At 33.2% G+C, this 19175-nt stretch overlaps 3 protein-coding genes across 4 annotated transcripts; 2 read left to right on the top strand and 1 right to left on the bottom strand.

Moving 5' to 3' along the window:
• Nucleotides 1-2858: 2858 nt before the first annotated feature.
• Nucleotides 2859-4849, top strand: LOC108813347 (pentatricopeptide repeat-containing protein At2g17525, mitochondrial). Its single transcript, XM_018585882.2, has one exon. The coding sequence runs from the start codon at nt 2960-2962 to the stop codon at nt 4847-4849; it is 1890 nt and encodes a 629-aa protein (XP_018441384.1). The 5' UTR covers nt 2859-2959.
• A 123-nt stretch (nt 4850-4972) lies between these two features.
• LOC108813348 (uncharacterized) lies at nt 4973-7519 on the top strand. The gene is made up of 5 exons (XM_018585883.2): nt 4973-5110; nt 5191-5404; nt 6011-6802; nt 6888-6935; nt 7013-7519. The coding sequence occupies exons 2-5, from the start codon at nt 5222-5224 to the stop codon at nt 7301-7303; spliced, it is 1314 nt and encodes a 437-aa protein (XP_018441385.1). The 5' UTR covers nt 4973-5110; nt 5191-5221; the 3' UTR covers nt 7304-7519.
• A 2667-nt stretch (nt 7520-10186) lies between these two features.
• LOC108806023 (uncharacterized) lies at nt 10187-11842 on the bottom strand. 2 transcript variants are annotated; one of them, XM_018578034.2, is made up of 2 exons: nt 11642-11842; nt 10187-11473 (listed from the first exon to the last, which is right to left on the bottom strand). In XM_018578034.2, exon 2 carries the CDS (start codon nt 11395-11397, stop codon nt 10543-10545), a length of 855 nt encoding a protein of 284 aa, XP_018433536.2. In that variant the 5' UTR covers nt 11398-11473; nt 11642-11842; the 3' UTR covers nt 10187-10542. The 2 variants fall into 2 exon arrangements, with proteins under 2 accessions (XP_018433536.2, XP_018433535.2); XM_018578033.2 differs by having other exon boundaries at nt 10187-11420.
• Nucleotides 11843-19175: the final 7333 nt, after the last annotated feature.

The following is a 19175-nucleotide window of genomic DNA, read 5'->3' as shown; positions in this document are numbered from 1 at the left end:
GTTATATCTCGATCTGATTGGGATAAGAAGCGTCTATTTTGTGTTCGGTATGCTTTCCAAGCTGCTATTCACATGTTATGGAGGGAGAGGAATAGAATAAAGCATGGAGAGCCTCCTATGCCTATGGAGGTTATCAAGAGATATTTGGAGAAAGGAATTCGAAATAAACTGAGCTTATTGAGAAACAATGGTGGTAAAGGGATGGGGGAAGTGCTCAGCTATTGGTTTGAAACAAGAAGATAATGGTGGTCTTTGTCCCTAGCTATGGGGTTCTTACTCTTTTTCCCCCATTAGAGTTTTGTCCCATATGTGTTTTCTCTAATGAGGGTTTTAATGAGAAGAATCTCATAGTACTTCCAAACTTGACTTGTCTCACATGGTCAAGTTTGAGGGGGATTTGGGAGCTTTGAGAAGAGTTAGAGGATTGGTTTTCTCATTTTATGAGTTGTTTAGTTTCTTTTTCACTTGTTGCAGAAGTAAACAGTAAGCATTAGTTTGTAAAAATGCTTTTTTGATGAATAAATTTAACACTCATTCAAAAAAAAAACCCAGATCCGAAACTTACAGCTATTTTACAAGTATTTTCATTGTAGATGTGAACATGTCTGAGATTTGAAGGATTCGAACTCAGATTCAGACTCAAAAAGAACCGACACGAACCCAATTCGAAGATCCAAATACCCAAATCTAGTTTAATATAATCAAAAATTCCCCTTCAACTAAACAAGATATATATATATATATATATATATATATATATATATATGTCTCATCTTACATTTGTATGTAAGACATTGTCATTTTTGTTTCTCGAGAAGTTTTGTGGTAAAGAAGATAGATTCGAAATCATGTGCGTTTAAGTTATCAACTCCACCTCCGATCACTTTATCACCACATATTCTTTTCTACTACCGCTGCAACAAGCCTTTTCCTCACATCCTCTCACCGTGGCCGCAACAAAATCAACGCAACTTTGAGATTGCGTAATTGCGATTGACGAGGAAGTGGGTGAAGAAGCGACATCAACGACGAGAGAGATAACGAAGTCGCAGAAGGCGACTATGAAATTGCAGAATCATGGTTGATGAAGCCGAGGAAGGAGATACTTACATATTGTATACATATTTGTTTGATGTTACTATACTAGTTATGATATAATCTACTCTTATTCACATATTTATATACTATATTTATGAAATAGAACAGTCTTTTGTGCCCTTCACATTCAACATTTCTCTTATTGGCGCGTTCATATTAATGTACTATGTTATTTATCATGTTCTATTACATTTGTTGCTTAAAAAATGTTCTACTGTGTTTACAATGATAGTGTGTACTAATGCGAAACCATTATGTTATATTGTTATTTAAGGCGATATATTAAGATGATTAATAAAAAATATTTTTTTTGTTCACCAATATATACTTTTCTATGTATTTTTTTCCATTCTATTTGGCTTTAAGATTTATATTTGGGTTTTGGATTTATATTTGAGTTTAGGGTTTAGTGAGTAGGATTTAGGGTTTAGTATTTGGAAGATGAGAGTGGTGTTTGGGTTTAGTGATAACAGTTTATGTTTTGGTATTTAAAAGTTGGGTACGGATCAGTTTTTTTATACTATTTATAACGATTCCATATTATGTTGCGTCCGTTGAGAAAATTGGCAGCATATTATATAGATTATGTTTGGGTTTATCAGTTATTTGGATTTAGATTTAGTAATTAAGGAGTTTGTATAGGATTTAATGTTGGTAAATTCTCCCTAGCACTAACTTCATTTCATCAAAATGGAATAACACACCCGCAAACTTTCAAACCATTGAAATGTACATTCCTGGTTGTTTGAGAAACAATCAATCTGACCACAGATATCATAAAACCATGCTATTCCTTATATAAGATGAAAGTATTCTTAAAAAAAAAAAAAAAGATGAAAGTATCCTTTTTATTTTCCATTATGCACTAACTTCATTTCAATTTGCACGTCATTCATTCATTTATATTTTTATTTAATGAAATCACATTGCTAGTCCAATCTAAAACCGTATACAGTAAAAAAAACACAAGTCACGTAGATATTTTAAATTTCTTTCATTCTGAACAGTTTTCTACTAAAAATGTCCGAATCTTAAAGTGAGATGTCATCTCTTTTTTTCCTTTTTACCAATGGTGTGTAGTTAAAGAGGATATAACCGTATAAATTGAAGTATAAATGATACTTTTCATTATGGTTTCGATTGGTAACCATCGCAGAATCGTAAAAAAAAAAATAGTTAAGCTGCAAAAAAATAATTAAGCTGTGAAATTTTTTAAAATTTATGGAATAATAAGATACATGTTAAATTAATCAAAATAATTTATATGGTATTTACTTTGTTATAAAAAAAAACAAAATGTGAATATAACTAAAATTTATTAAAAATACTTTAGTTATTATTATAAATATTTAGTTTATCTTTCAATATGTTTATTAACATTTTATAATATTACAAAAATTATAGTATAACTTTATTTACAATACAACTATTTATCAGTATAAAAATTATTGCTATTTATTAGAATTTTAAAATATTATTAACATATAATTTAATAATATAAAAATGTTATTTTAAATAAAAATTCCACGATAATCTGTTAAACTTATTTTTCTTTTTAATAAAAATTATTTTGATACTTTATCAGCAAAACACACAAACATGCTTTTTTGGATTGTTGATTAGCAAAACAAAATTCCATCAGACCACAAAATTACTAATCAAAACCTATGTCTGCAACAACGTCATCCACTTAATTTTCATTATGAATTTGGTCCTTCTGCAGATTCTCCATGTATCTATGCATATATTTCGTAAGAATACAATTATGAAAATGGTCTATCAATAACTTTCAGGATTACTACAAAGAGAGAAAATCTCCAAACCTAAGTAAGTTGTGACTTGTGACTGTCTCGTGTCCCTGATGCTGAGAATCTCAAATATTTCGACATCTCCTCGATACGTGCCAGTGACAACAAGATTACGGCTTCAACTACGTTCTCTCTGCTCATCATCATCATCGTCTTCGCTTTCTGTACCTAGCGATGACCATATCATCCGTCTCATCCTAGACCAAAAATCACCATCAGGAGCTCTACAAACTTTCCAATGGGCATCCACTTTCCCTGGCTTCACCCACTCTCCCTCCACGTACCGCGCTCTCTTCCACAAGCTCTGCTCTTTCCGCCGCTTCGAAACCGTCTACCAACTGCTCGACGAAATGCCCCAATCAATCGGTTCACCTCCAGACGACGCTATCTTCATAACCATCGTCCGAGGATTAGGCCGCGCCAAACTGACCAAACGTGTGATCAGTGTCCTTGATCTCGTTTCGAAGTTTGGGATCAAACCGTCTGTGAAAGTTTTCAATTCGATTCTTGATGTGTTGGTGAAAGAAGATATTGAGATAGCTAGAGAGTTTTTCAGAAGGAAGATGATGGCTAGTGGGGTCCAAGGTGATGAGTACACGTACGGGATCTTGATGAAAGGGCTTTGCTTGACGAACAGGATTGGTGATGGTTTCAAGCTTCTTCAGTTCATGAAGACACGCGGCGGCGGTGGTGTGGCTCCAAACGCTGTGGTATATAACACTTTGCTTCACGCTCTTTGCAAGAACGGGAAAGTTGGGAGAGCTAGGAGTTTGATGAGTGAGATGAAGGAACCCAATGATGTGACTTTCAACATCTTGATATCTGCTTACTGCAACGAGAAGAAGTTGGTTCAGTCAATGGTGTTGCTGGAGAAATGCTTTTGTTTGGGGTTTGTTCCTGATGTTGTGACAGTGACTAAGGTGATGGAAGTTTTATGCAGTGAAGGGCGTGTGTCTGAGGCGCTCGAGGTTTTAGAGAGAGTGGAGGGTAAAGGAAGTAAAGTTGATGTTGTAGCTTGTAACACTTTGGTTAAGGGGTATTGTGCGTTAGGGAAAGTGAGAGTTGCTCAACGATTCTTTAAGGAGATGGAGAGGAAGGGTTACTTGCCTAATGTGGAAACATACAATTTGTTGATTGGTGGGTTTTGTGAAGCTGGAATGTTGGATTCAGCTCTTGACACTTTTAACGATATGAAAACGGATGCGGTTAGAAGGAACTTTGCTACATTTAACACGTTGGTAAAAGGGCTATCAGTAGGAGGGAGGGTTGACGATGGTTTAAAGATATTGGAACTGATGGAGGAAAGCGAGAACGTTCGTGGGGGGAGAGTTGACCCGTACAATAGTGTTATCTATGGTTTTTACAAAGAAAAGCGTTGGGAGGAAGCTCTGGAGTTCTTGCTAAAGATGGAGAATCTGTTTCCAAGGGCTGTTGAAAGAAGCTTCAAGTTGATAAGTTTATGCGAGAAAGGCAGTGTAGATGATGTAAAGAGCGCGTATGATCAGATGATCGGAGAAGGAGGAGTTCCTAACGTGGTAGTATCACATTGCTTGGTTCATAGATTCAGCCAAGAAGGCTACATGGAAGAAACGCTTGAGCTTATAAACGACATGGTGACAGGAGGCTATTTGCCTCAATCGTCAACATTCAATGCTGTCATTCTCGGGTTCTGTAAGCAAGATAGAGTCATGAACGGCATCAAGTTTGTGGAAGACATGGCCGAAAGAGGTTGTGTGCCCGATGGAGAAAGCTACAATCCGTTGCTAGGAGAATTGTGCGTGAAGGGTGATTTTCAGATGGCTTGGTTGACTTTCTCACGAATGATGGAGAAGAGTATTGCCCCTGATTCTTCTACGTGGAGTTCACTGATGTATTGTCTCAACCAGAAAACCGCGTTCCACATAGACATAGAAACATTATTGCAGGACATAATCAAAACTTAAAGCTAGAGGTAGTGACAACCTTATAAGCTTGTTGGGCTAGAAGTTGAGGTCTTGGTAGTGCATCTATAACAAATAAAAAGATGGCTTGTGTTTGGTCTGTAAACCAGAGCCAAGAGATTACAGTAGCATGAGAAAAGGGCAAAATGGGGATTTGGACAACGTTTAAACGGGAAAATGTCTGAAGCACCTATCCAATAAAAAAGGACAGGAGGAGCAAAAGGTGGAGCGAGTCTTACGTTTCGAAGCCACAACGCAATCTAAGTGCTATTCCTCTCTTTCTCTCTCTTTTTTATTCAAAGATCCAAACTTTGACAATTAAAAGTCCACAAAACTCGGATCAGGTGGTAATATTCAGACAGGGAAAGAGAAGATATGTCGTGTTCATCCTCGTCTGGATCAGATGATGAAGATGAGGGATTCGATGCGTACCGTAAAGGTGGATATCACGCCGTTAGAATTGGAGATCAGTTTTCTGGTGGCCGTTACATTGCTCAGAGAAAACTTGGTTGGGGCCAATTCTCAACCGTTTGGCTTGCCTATGATACTCACACCTCTGTACGTATCTCTCCTTATATACATCTTCATTTTTCCTCTTATCTCATTTTGCTATGCCAATATGATCTTAAATGCAAAATTGGATTTATATTTGTAACCACTAGTCCAACTCGAACTCTTTCGTCTGGGTTCAGATCTGTTTTGGTGCAATATCTAGGCTTCTTTCAAGATCTTCTTGTGAATTGATCTTTCAGAAAAAAGGCATTTTTTTTAATTTGTGGGTCATGGTTATAGATTTTGACATTGTACTCTGTAGTTAACCAAGCGTAGCGGTTTGTTTAAGGAAGAAACTACCTAGATCTGCATATTGGATATAATGCGTTTCAAATGACGTTGTTTATTTTAATGCCATATTGACTTTATGAATGTTTCATCAACTGTAACAGGGAAACACTTTGACTCTCTTGTAATTCTTTAACTGTGAGAAAATTATTCTGATGTTTTGCTTATAGAATCCCTAGTTTTTATAAAAATTATTCCAATTTTTATAAGCTTTTTGACATAGGCATCTTCATTTTTGGCTCTTGTTTCCATTAGTAATTTTTTCTCCTTTTTTCCCTTTCTACTCACATTTGACTCGTGTAATAACTGCGTGTGTCTATACAGAACTATGTTGCTTTGAAGATTCAGAAGAGCGCCCAACATTTTTCTCAAGCTGCCCTTCACGAGATCGAACTTCTTCAAGCTGCTGCTGATGGGGATCCCGCAAATACCAAATGCGTTGTTCGTCTTATCGATGACTTCAAGCACGCAGGTCCCAACGGGCAGCATTTATGCATGGTGCTTGAGTTTCTTGGCGATAGCTTGCTCCGTTTGATTAAATACAACCGTTATAAAGCCATGGAGTTGAATAAAGTGCGGGAGATATGCAAATGTATACTGACCGGTCTAGACTATCTGCATCGTGAACTCGGTATGATCCACTCCGACTTAAAGCCCGAAAACATTCTTCTCTGTTCCACCATTGACGCTGCCAAGGATCCCATCAGATCCGGACTAACACCGATACTAGAAAAACCAGAGGGAAACCAAAACGGTGCAACAACCATGAATCTGATTGAGAAGAAGTTGAAGAGGAGGGCAAGAAGAGCGGTTGCTAAAATATCAGGAAGAAGAGTTTCCATAGTGGGTTTAAGTGAAACGCCGACAAAGACCGTGAGAAGTTTAGATGGGATTGATATGAAATGCAAAGTTGTGGACTTTGGGAACGCTTGTTGGGCTGATAACAAGTTTGCGGAAGAGATACAGACAAGACAGTACAGAGCTCCTGAAGTAATACTTCAGTCAGGCTACTCTTTCTCTGTTGATATGTGGTCTTTCGCTTGTACCGCTTTCGAGCTTGCCACAGGAGACATGCTTTTTGCTCCAAAAGATGGAAATGGTTATGGAGAAGACGAGGTAAAGATGGTTTTGTGAACAAATCCAAAAGAGTATTCTTTTTTTTTTCTAATATATGCATTCTTCTTCTCTGGTTTGGCATTAGGACCACCTTGCTCTTATGATGGAACTCTTAGGAAAAATACCTCGGAAGGTACCTGAAATAAAACACTTTAGTTTAGTCTCTTTATAGCTTGGTTATAATCTCTTTGATACTTCTGATTTGATTAGATTGCCATTGGAGGTGCGAAATCAAAGGATTACTTTGACAGACATGGTGACCTAAAGAGGATCCGGAGGTTGAAATATTGGCCACTGGACCGTTTACTGACAGATAAGTACAAGCTTCAAGAAGCAGAAGCACAAGAATTTGCAGAATTTCTTTGTCCGATTCTTTCTTTTGAGCCAGAGAAACGACCTAGTGCTCAACAATGCCTGCAGCATCCTTGGCTGAATCTCAGGGCACAGAACAATGAAGATCATATTGAAGGTCAGATGAGTAACTTGCAGATCAAAGGTTGAAGAATTTTAACTTTTCAATTATGACCTTTTTGGCTTACAAATGATAAATAACTTCTTTCTCCTTTTCATTATTTGGTTCGTTTCTGTTTGAATAATTTTGATTCTTTATTTGTTTGTTCTTCATTTTTTTACTAAATTTTGGAGAGACGTGATTAGTGACTAACCATTGGTTTATGTATAAAACATTGGAACGTAATGAGCTTGGTTTCATGAAAACTCTTTGTTATCCGATTTTATTTAGACAGAATTAAAAATTGCGATTCAGTTTGGATGAATAAATGTAGCTTAATTAGTATACTCAAATTGAGTAATCAAACTGATTTGGATTATTTTATCCATAATTTGTCAATAGAAAATTTAAAGAGAAGAGATTTAAAAAACTAATACAATAAATTAAACTAACTAGAATCAAATTAAATTTGATTTTACATATTAAAAATCATAACAGTTGTAGCTTAAATTTAAAATAAATATATAAGCTTTTCAAATTTTATATAAAGTTATAAGTATAACTAAGATAACATCATATTTTTATTTAAATAATTATATATAACATCATATTTTATTTAAATAACTATATATATAAAGTATAAACTTAATTACTAGATGAATGTTAAATATTAACTAATTATTATAATAACTATTTTATAAATATTTATAATCATGTATGAATACAGTAAAATCGCGTAATTAAAATTTTTATTAATAAAAAGTCATTTAGAGTCTTCTTGGTAACCAAAAGAAACATCACATCTCTTTACATTTCTAAATATTTTATCATTTTTGAGAGTATTTTTCTTCACATTATTCTCATTTTTTTATTATAGAATAGTATAAAACAAATTTGTCTCTCGTTAAATTTAATATGAAATAATCATTTTCATCATTTTCATAATTTTATTTATATATGTTTTTTCTAATTATTTTCTAATTGTTTTGACGGTTCATGTGATGGTTATTGGATTTTCAGAACATTTGCAAAACCAATTTTATTATAAGATTGATAAAACCTTAAAATTTAAGGTTTGCTGGTGTTTTTTTTTTCAAAAACGAAATTTTATATTAAACCTTAAACATTATAATTTACACTTTAATTTTTATTATTGATTTAAATTAGTTAAAATCATATAATTTTTGTAAATAGAAAGTATACGATGACATATCGTTTATAGTGTTACTTTCTATGAATTTATTCAATATGAACACATAAGGATAATATAATGAATTCATTGATAATAATTTTTAATTAAGCAAACATTACATGGATAATTTTTTGGAAATTTTGTAATTTTAAATGAAATTAATATTGATTTTAGTAATATTTTAATTTTTTAATTTTTTAGATGATAGTTAAATTATAAAAAATAGGTAAGAAGTCATGAGATATAAAGTTATAAGGATTTAAATGATAAAGAAAAGTTGATAATATTATTTGAAAAAATATAAGTGTGACTTAAAAGTTAAGAACCTCAAATATAAAGTTTTTAAAAGTATAAATTTTCTTTTGTAACTTTTAAAGTGAAATTTATATTTGAGGTTCTACTGTTTAATACCTTAAATTTAAAAGTTTGAAATTAATTTGGAATAAACAAAACCTTTTTCACCTATGAATATACAAAACCTTTTTTTTGTCAACAATATACAAAACCTTATATTTTAAATTTTAAGGTTAGCTTTGAAGATTTCTTTGTAAATATTATTTTATCTATTAAATATGTACAGATGTACTTTGCACGATGAGTTTCCACTTCACATTCACGCCGCACTATCACATGTGAACGCTCGCTTTGTGCCTTTGTCTTACACACCTGCTTTTTGGTCATTTTACACTCAAGTTACGCGTGGATCTTCACGTGACCAAGATGTATCCATTCTTTAGAATCCAAAAAATAAATTAGACAAGTTCTTTTCGTTATGTTATTTATTACCATTCACGTGTATGAGAAAAAAATACCAATTAAATTGTTTTTTACCACAGAGAAAGTTTTTTCTCTAAATAAATTGATTGTTTAGTCTATGACTAGTTTTATATTTACCTTTGAAAAAATGCATAACTTTTTTATTAAAATAAAATTAGCGGAAAAATACAACAAAAAAAAACTTTTCTTTTGGGATAAAGATGTTCGTTTTCTAATGTGATTTATTGTGGGTAAGAACAAATGACAAATAATTTGTGTTTGTTTTCTAATGTGATTTATTGTGGGCAAGAACCAATGACAAATAATTTATTTTAAATCCAAAAAATCAAACCGACGTGAACCAGATTAGAATATGCAAATATCCAAAAGATTCTTAATCTTTTATACTTAGAAAAGTGAAATTAAAACGAAAATAAAAAAATACTAAATATCTAAAATATGGTTTATATATCTAAAATATTTACTTTTTATTTAATTTAAAATAACCGTATATCTAAAATTAAAATTTATAAACTAGATTATGATGATCATAAATATTTATTTTAAAAGATTTAAACTGCTAATAACTAAATTACTCAAATATGTGTATCCAAATTATATAAAATTATTTTAATTATTGGATAATAATCCTTACAAATTAATTTATCCAGTCTTTTCATTTAAATTATCTGAAATAACCTTAAATCAGAAAAATGTAGAACTAAAAATGTTACTAAATATTAAGCGGTATTCTTTTTTTAGGAGAGTGAAATTGGGAAAAACAAACCAAAATTGGAAAATACCAAGCTGAATTTTATAAAACCTGTACTGTTCTTATATCTTTATGTTCGAAAGAACCAAAAATCAAAAAAAAAATGGAACAAAAAAAGAAACATGTCCGAGCCCTAATAAGAACATTTGTTGCTGGCAAAAAAAAAAGAACATTTGTTTTTCTGCAAGGTAAAATTGTCAAAACTAAACAGAATAAACCAACAAAAAGTCATCACTTTATTAAATTGGAGCTACAGCTACAAATCCCAATAACTAGTCCTTGACAAACACTTACAATGATTCAACAACCAGCATTTAACAGTTTAAAAAACAACATAAAAAAATCTATGTATCTAGTATATTATTCCCAAATATACAAACATTACCCAAAAAAAACAGAACAATAAAAAAAGTAACAACACAAAAGGATTCGACTGAAAATGGCAATGCTGCTGGATTTGCACTTTCTTACCCCTATTAGGTAAAAGAGGTGATATGAACGTACAAATTTGTTTCCTGATTCACACATTCTTGTGACTTTTACATCCTAACACTTCCATGATAGTCCTGCTATGATCTCACCTGACCCACACCACCACTAGAACCTTCCTGCTGAGCCAACGAGTCAACGGATCCTGCTAATGGAGACTTGGTGATGATTCCGTTTGCTTGACCCTTAGAGGCACACATGCTCAAAGCTAACTTCTTTAGCTTCACGCTTCCTCTTCTTTTCCCCAATAAGCTACTACTCCCTTCCCTTGTTTTCTCCTTCAGGGCATTATCATCGCATAAGAGAACCTTCTTGTTCACTCGTGTTCTGTCTACGTCATCATCAGTAGATGTGTCTGAATCCACAACACCAGCAACATCATGCCCATCGTACATAGTACTAGCTACGCTCTTCTGCTTCTTGTTTCTACAGCCAGTCAAGACTCTAGGAGAATTGTCTATAGCTCGATTCAGCCTACGCGCTAAATCCTCATCCGCGACACCTTTTGAATACAGAACATGAACGGGGACATGTTTCTTCTGCTTGTACTTCCTCGGAGACCTCTCCTTCGCCGTCTCAGCCGGAAAAGAAGCGAACAGCTCCAACGCACTCTTTGCTGCAGCTACTGCCTTTGAAGCAATAAAGGCTTTCTCGTTAGCAGCGGCTCTCGCCGCCTTAGCGATCTTGGCCGCTAAAGCAGCGGTTGCTTTCGAAGCCTGAGCCAGCTCCTCGGGAGACCGGCCGTTGTCATCGTTGAGCTGGGAAGTCAAAAGATTGTCGAGATGGGTCTGCACGTCTGTTGAAGCAGAAGAGGAGGAGCCGTCTGAATATGAAGTGGAAGAGGATCCGTTAGAGTTCTGTTTCTTGAATCCGGCGAGTAACCGCTTCCGTGGAGGCAGTAGCGTGTCGGCATCGCAAGCATTTGTCGACGTCATTACACAAATCTCTGTCCGATCGGCTAAAACCCCAATATGTCCGAATCAATATCAATCAGATCACTAAAATCAAGATCTAAACCAAACAAAACCGATCCTAACAAACAGTTAATCAATTGAATTATCATAAGAACATTAGAGAAAAAAAACAAAAACTCAAATTATATGGTAGTGAATCAAAGATCATTGCTAAACATTTTAGAGTATAAAAACAAAGATGAAGAAGCTGTGTGTGTTTAAGTACCTGAAACCTTTTTTTCCCTGTTGGTACAAGGTGAGAATTGACGCGGCTTTTTGAAGTTACCTTATCATCGATGAAACAGAGAAGACAAAGACAGAGAGGTTAGAGATGAGAGGAAGAAAATTAGGGTTTTCAGAAAGAGGAGATGAATGGGGAAGAGATGATAGAGAAGGAAGGAAGGAGATGTTTGTTTCCAATCTCTCATCCATTTTCGTTTTTATATGTAAACCCTACGGATCAGTTTTAATTGTTTTTCTTTTACGCTTGTTTTTCACATTTACCTCGTTGAGTAAACCGGAAATACAACCAGAACAACGGCCGTCATAACTCTTTTACTTTTTAACGGAGCTACACGATACTTGGGAACATCCATATTCTTGTCTCGACCTACGCCAGGCTGGTCATGAATCTTATCAGTGATAAGTTATCACTTACGATCGTTACTATGCTTAAGTTACTAGATTTTGAAAAACGCGAGATTAATTTATTTATATATTTATTACTTTATTTTTTTTGTTTAGTAATATCTTTGAATTTGAGCGATTGGTACTTTTGGTTCGGTTCTATTTTGTTCCCAATTTTGTTTTTTTCAAAGCCGTTTTTTTAAAAAAATTGGTGAAATAGCTCATGTTAGGCAGATTGGCTCCGTTATCAAGTGTACAGCATCTTGACTTTTTTGGTTTGACTAGGTGTTTTCCTGCACCATGTGCAGTAAAATTGTTTTCAAAATTTAATTTATATTTGAAATAAGGTTTATTAAATATTATAGATTTTATTATTTTTACCGATATTTAAATATGGATTTTATTTATTTAAATATTAAATTAAGATAAAATGATTTTTTATTTAAAATATATTGTATAATTATCAAAAATTTGAACTAACAATATTTATAGAATCTGTAGATATATAAGAATCTAATGATTTTACGATTAGAAATCAAATTTTTTTAAAATTGTAGCAATTTTTAAAGATTTAGTAATACAAATTGTATAATTATAGAAAATAAAATATAATAAAATTTCGAAAATTTCAATGTTATATATGAATATATTTATTTTATAGATGATGTATGTGATATTACCATATTTAAAGAAGTTTACCAGAAATAAATATCAATATTAAATGTAAGGTATGAGTTATTACCATATATTCTAAAAAGTTTACCAAAAATATAAATCAACATTAAATGAAATAATCCATGTAATATTTTTCGGAAACCATGTCATCAATTTTAGTAGCCATGTCATATTTTTTTGTGAAACTGATTGTAGAAGGTTTATTAAATATTATAGATTTTATTATTTTTACCGATATTTAAATATAGATTTTATTTATTTAAATATTAAATTAAGATAAAATGATTTTTTATTTAAAAATATATTGTATAATTATTAAAAATTTGAACTAACAATATTTATAGAATCTGTAGATATATAAGAATCTAATGATTTTACGATTAGAAATCAATTTTTTTAAAAAATTGTAGCAATCTTTTAAAGATTTAGTAATACAAATTGTATAATTATAGAAAATAAAATAAAATATAATTTCGAAATTTTAATGTTATATATGAATATATTTATTTTATAGATGATGTATGTGATATTATCATATTTAAAGAAGTTTACCAAAAATAAATATCAATATAAAATGTAAGGTATGAGTTATTACCATATTCTAAAAAGTTTACCAAAAATATAAATCAATATTAAATGAAATAATCCATGTCATATTTTTCGGAAGCCATGTCATCAATTTTAGTAGCCATGTCATATTTTTTTTGTGAAACTGATTGTAGAGAGGACATGTGGCAAAATCACTTCTCAAATATAGTCTAGGGGATTCCAGTTTAGTTATGGTTTTGGTTTTTGGTTCAAGAGATATATTGACCGTTCGATTATTTATAAATATTGGTTTTGATTTGAATATTTTGGTTTGGTTGGGATAGCAATGATAGCAACTTTTAACTTTTTATAACGTAAGATATTTATGCTATTACGTGAATATTATAGACGATTAATATCAATTTTTAACTTAGTTTATGGAAAATCAAAAACATATTATAGACGATCCCTATTTTGTAGCAACTGCTTGTAACAACTCACACTATATATTTCAAAATAAATACAAAAAAACATTTAAAGGAAAATCTCCAATCTTATATAGTATCAGAGGGTTCGTGATACCAACTTTCTTCCACAACGCTCAACTCGAACGAGCGACGATCAACTCGAACGAGCTTATGGAGTCACTAATATCAAGTCTCACATACCCATCATTCTTGACAGCGACGATCACAATTACGATGCTTGGAAGAGCTGTTTTTGACTAACTGTCAAAACTTCAACGTCTCCAGTCATTTAGACGGCAAACGGCGTGATTTGGTATAAGAGAGATGGTGTAACATCCCTATCCCCCGGGGATCGACCGGGGTTATTGACAGGGAGCTATAGACATGCGTATACCCTTATAGGCAACCCGCCATGTCAGTTACTGGTCCCGAGAGTCGACGATCACATTGCTTTCTTTGAAATTCCGATCCACCCGTATCCACACACTTCTACTTACAGTTCTGCGCACAGGGAAAAGGAAGGGAGGGTCTGAGTATTGGGTTACTCAGTGAAGTGACTCTAGACCAGCCTAGCCCGCAAGACACTCAATATTACTCCATGCGGAAACCAGGACTGACTAGCCACTACAATCAATAATGCATCATAAAATATTTCATAACATCAATTCTAGCAACCTAGCAGTCAATCAATACAACGAACTCAGTCATTGCTACACAACACTCAATAATAGAATAAGACCGACTCGACAAGCACAACCGACTCGACTTCAAGAAAAAGGACCTATGACCGTTTACGGATGTCCCTACGCGTTCCGGTCTATCCTGGGCGGCGCCTCTTCCGAGCATCCGTCCCGCCCAGCCTCCTAAAGGCTACCCGGATTGCAGCACGTTGGCCCTCTTGCACTGTCTGCCCCCCGGTCACTTATAGTCTGACACAGCCACTTTTTTGGCTTGACTCGATCCTAAGGCGCCACTACACTTCCTTATTTATATCCCGCCCTCGCGCGGCTCCTTTCACATCACAACACATCACACCCTAGACTCTAGACGCCCACCCGTTCTCGGTGGTCCAAGCAGGACTACAAGTAAGACCCGATGACACTTCCACTTTCACATCCCCATTCCCATTCTCATACTCTAACACTTACACTTAGCCTCTTACTCATACTCAAGACGCCACCCGATATCGGTGTCACACACCCGTCACTTAGCACAAGAGCAACAAGAACAACCAACCAACCAGTTACTAAGAGGGGTCTCTACCATCACATGGGACCAAACAACACACAACAATCATCATATAATAGCCACATCAACACAAGGCAGTCCATTAATGTCCCTTTTAATCAGTATGAGCGTTCTTATGCAACATGATTCATGCAGCTAACATCCTAGATCCATCATGAACTAACACCCTAACTTCCACACAAGAGCTAATCAATCCTAGATCTCACATGATTAATATCAAGGACTTGGAAGAAACCGGGTTCGGATCACCTCACCTTAACCTAGATCTGGACACAAGGGCGAGAGAAGATGAGATCTGAACCACCCGATTGATCAGCTTCACCACTACCACCACACTACCTCGACACACGGCGATCACCACCACAACCACCACCAAACCGCCGCCGACGAGGAGAGAGAGATCGGACGCCGCGGAGAGAGAGAAGAGAAGAGAAGAGAGATGCGCGGGAGAGAGGAGAGAAGAGAAGAGAGAAGAGAGAGAAGACGGCGGCGCAGGGAGAAGAGCTTGAGGGCTAGGGTTTCCAGTTCTCCGGGAATCTCTGCAGAGCTCCACCTCAATTTTGTGAATAGGACAAAAGGAGGTGGCTGCAGTCCTTTTTATAAGGATGGGGAGGAGAGACCTAGGTTTCCTAGACAATCGGGCCGTAGAGAAGCCCGATCCCATTGGAAAAATATTGGGCCCGGGATAGAGATGTTACAGATGGTCTCGTAAATCTTCGGTTATACGGCACTCTATCAAATGACTTATTCAAGAGTACCTTCAAAACTTGTGGAACTTCTCGTGAAATATGGTTGCGGATTGAAAATTACTTCAGAAACAATAATAATGATACGTTTAAGAGACCAACATTTGTATTCGTCATTTTACAATCAATAAAAATTGTAGTGTTACAAATTGTTAAAATCATTTAACGAACAAACATTAACATAAAAACTCACTCCGCACTTATGCGCGGGTTATCATCTAGTAATCTAGTAAAAGAAGGGTTTTTAAAATAAAAATGTGAGAATACATATTATGTTGACACCTAAATATAATGACAATGTTAACTTACACTTTTAAAACTACTTAAAATGCTCTTCTTTTGATATATTCTTTTAATATATAGGGAATGGTTGGACTAGGCCAAAAATCTACATTTAATATCCCATTAATAGCTGGATATATATCATACTCCCTCCATTTCATAATACTTGATGTTTTACATTAATGCACAAAGATTAAGAAAATTATATTTCTTTAATAAAAAAATATTTTAAAGATATAATTTAAAATCAATTAGCCAATAATAAAAAAGATTGTGAAATCTAATTGGTTGAACAGTTTCCAATAAAGTTAAAATAAACTTAAAATCTCAAAACTTCGTCTAATTTGAAACAAAACTATCTTTCTAAAGCATCATCTATTATGAAACGGAGGGAGTATTATGGTTGGGCTAGACCAAAAATCTACAATTAATATCATATTATGGTTGGGGTATTGATAATCTAGGTTCAGTATATTTATGTATAAACTATCATAGCTAAAATAAAGTTAAAGAGTTAGAATAAGACTGGATTTAAATCATATTATGGTTGGGCTATGCCAAAGATCGACATGTAATATTCCTATCTCCGGTCATAGCTATATCATCTTTTTCAGCGTTTTGGTTCCTCCAATGGCTAATGTTTCAAGTTGAGAAGCTCCAAATGCGCTGAAACAAGCAAAGCACAAATCGTTCCAAACAGAGGCTTCATATCTGAATAATTATCTGATAAGGTTTATATATTGAGAGACATAATAACTGGTTTAGACGATGGCTGATTTGGACTTCTAGGTTTGGAATTGAGAAGATAGGACTGTGCACAAAAAGAGAAAAAAAAGAAGATAGGATTAAATAGGTTTGTTTTTGGGTTTGATATCTTGAACTTGATAAGATTCTTAAGACTGCAAGTTTTTGATGAATGCGACCAAGATGCTTGATTAAAATGCCACAGAAAAAGTCATACAGATAGGAAAACAGTTTATAGTTGCCAAATAGATGAGAATTAGCTAGAGAGTTATAAAGATTTGAGTTTGGAAAATATCTCAAACTGACTATACCAAACTTCCAAAATGTCAAAAATACCTTTATATATACACACTTTGGCGTGAGAGAAATAGATTGAGGCATGGTGAGAAGCTGTTACCCATGGAAGCTTTGAAGAAGTTGATTGATAAAGGCATTAGAAATAAGCTTAGTCTTTTGAGGAGAAAGGGGATAAGAAATATGGGAGATAGCTTGCAACTTTGGTTTAGTACTCGAATCTGATTATAAGAAGTAGATATCTTGATGAAAAATAGGCTAAGCTAAGGACACACTTGATGTATAAAAGTTTTTTTTTATGAATAAAATTGAACATTTATTCAAAAAAAAAAAACTTTTATAGTTCTAAAAAGCATGCATATTATTAGTAATATTAGTATTTCCATCAATATGCCATTTTGAACAACATTTTATCTTTGTTGTGAAATCTCTGTATACTACAGATAAGAGTACTATTATAATTTATAGTAGGTTATGTTGACCAAAATTATTGCTGTGAAGTCTACATTTGTGACCATCTGAGAACCATCATCGGTATTTGACCAATAGACCCGAACTAATCGACGGTGAATACAACTAAACACAAAATTATCCCCTATATATTAATCCTGGAACATTGCAACATTGTTTGGTAGCCACGTGTCATCATGAGAATTATTCTGAGGATTGTTAGAGAAATAAGTTGGTTCATCTACACATATATTATAGTTTTTATTAAATAATTATTAAATCAGTTATTAATCTACAAAAGAATATTCTCTATTGTTTACTTAAATAAAAGCTATGGAACTTCCTAATATGATTGACATATATATCACTATTAATGATTATGAATAATAAAGTTTTGATAATAATTTTTTATCCTCTATAATTTTCGTTCAATTTTATTTGTTAAAATAAATTAAACAATCACATTAAGCATATAATAAAAAAATTATATTTTTTCTTATATGCTGTATTTCGAATTTTTTAAAACGATTATAAATTACTAAAAATGGTACAAGCCTCACATTGAAAATTTTGTGATCAATGGTAACTTTTTTTCAGTCCAGCCTATCATTTTTAATGGGTCTTGAACATTTTTTAATGATTAACTAAATAAATCACGTAAATAAAAGAAAGTGTTTTGGTTTAAAAATTGTTGCATACCCAAAATCAGTATGAACCATCGTCACTTTCATTTAAAATTTGGTTACAATAAAAAATATATGGTTGGGAAAAAAATCCGAATCCAAATAACCGAACCAAATCCAATCTAGGAAATAGTATAGAACTTTAATCAATTTGGTTAGATATCTGAACATGTTTACAATTTTGGTATCTAAAAACCAGAACCGAACCCGATTCGGACCAAAATATTTTGGGTATCCGAGTATATTCGAACCAAATTTATATACTTAAATATATTATTTAAAAAATTAATATCTAAAAGAAATATACAAAATACTTAAGATGTTTTTAAATTGTCCAAAATATTTAGAAATATATATAAATAGTAAAAATTATATATTTAAAATAACTAAACATTACTCAAAATACCAAAATACTGAAAATATCTATTCATTTTCTATCCAAATATTTAAGTTAAACCAATTTTTATGTTAAATTTAAGTATTTTGGTATACATTATTCAAATTTATATGTAACATATTATTTTTATTTTTATGTTTTGAGAAATTTAAAGTATATATGAACTTTAAGTTTTTAAAAAATTAAATGGGTTATCTGAATCTAAGACCAAACTGAACATATAAAGATTCAAACCAAATTTGCAAAGATCCAAACTGAACCTAACCAAACCAAATGATACCTACCCACATGTCATCCCTAATCAAATGTAAAAAAAATTATTGATAACAAAAAAAATGTATTATTTATTTAGATACAATATATTTAAAAAAAGTTCACCCCGCGCAAGGCGCGGATTATCATCTAGTTTTATTTATTTAATGATGCAAAATCTTCATAGAGCCATGTGTTGGGAGAAAATAGTACTCTTGAAACATAATGATTAATTGATTATGGTCACACTATTTTAATCAGTTGTCTTCTAATTCATGAATGTAAGATTGCAAGTCTCAGTTGGCTCATATTCAGCCCAGTTTTGTCAAATCCCGTTTAGATTTGTGATGAATATGCACCATTACAA

The sequence above is a fragment of the Raphanus sativus genome, chromosome 6, assembly GCF_000801105.2.
Source record: "Raphanus sativus cultivar WK10039 chromosome 6, ASM80110v3, whole genome shotgun sequence".
Taxonomy (NCBI): Eukaryota; Viridiplantae; Streptophyta; class Magnoliopsida; order Brassicales; family Brassicaceae; genus Raphanus; species Raphanus sativus.
This window is presented reverse-complemented; position numbering and strand designations above follow the sequence as displayed.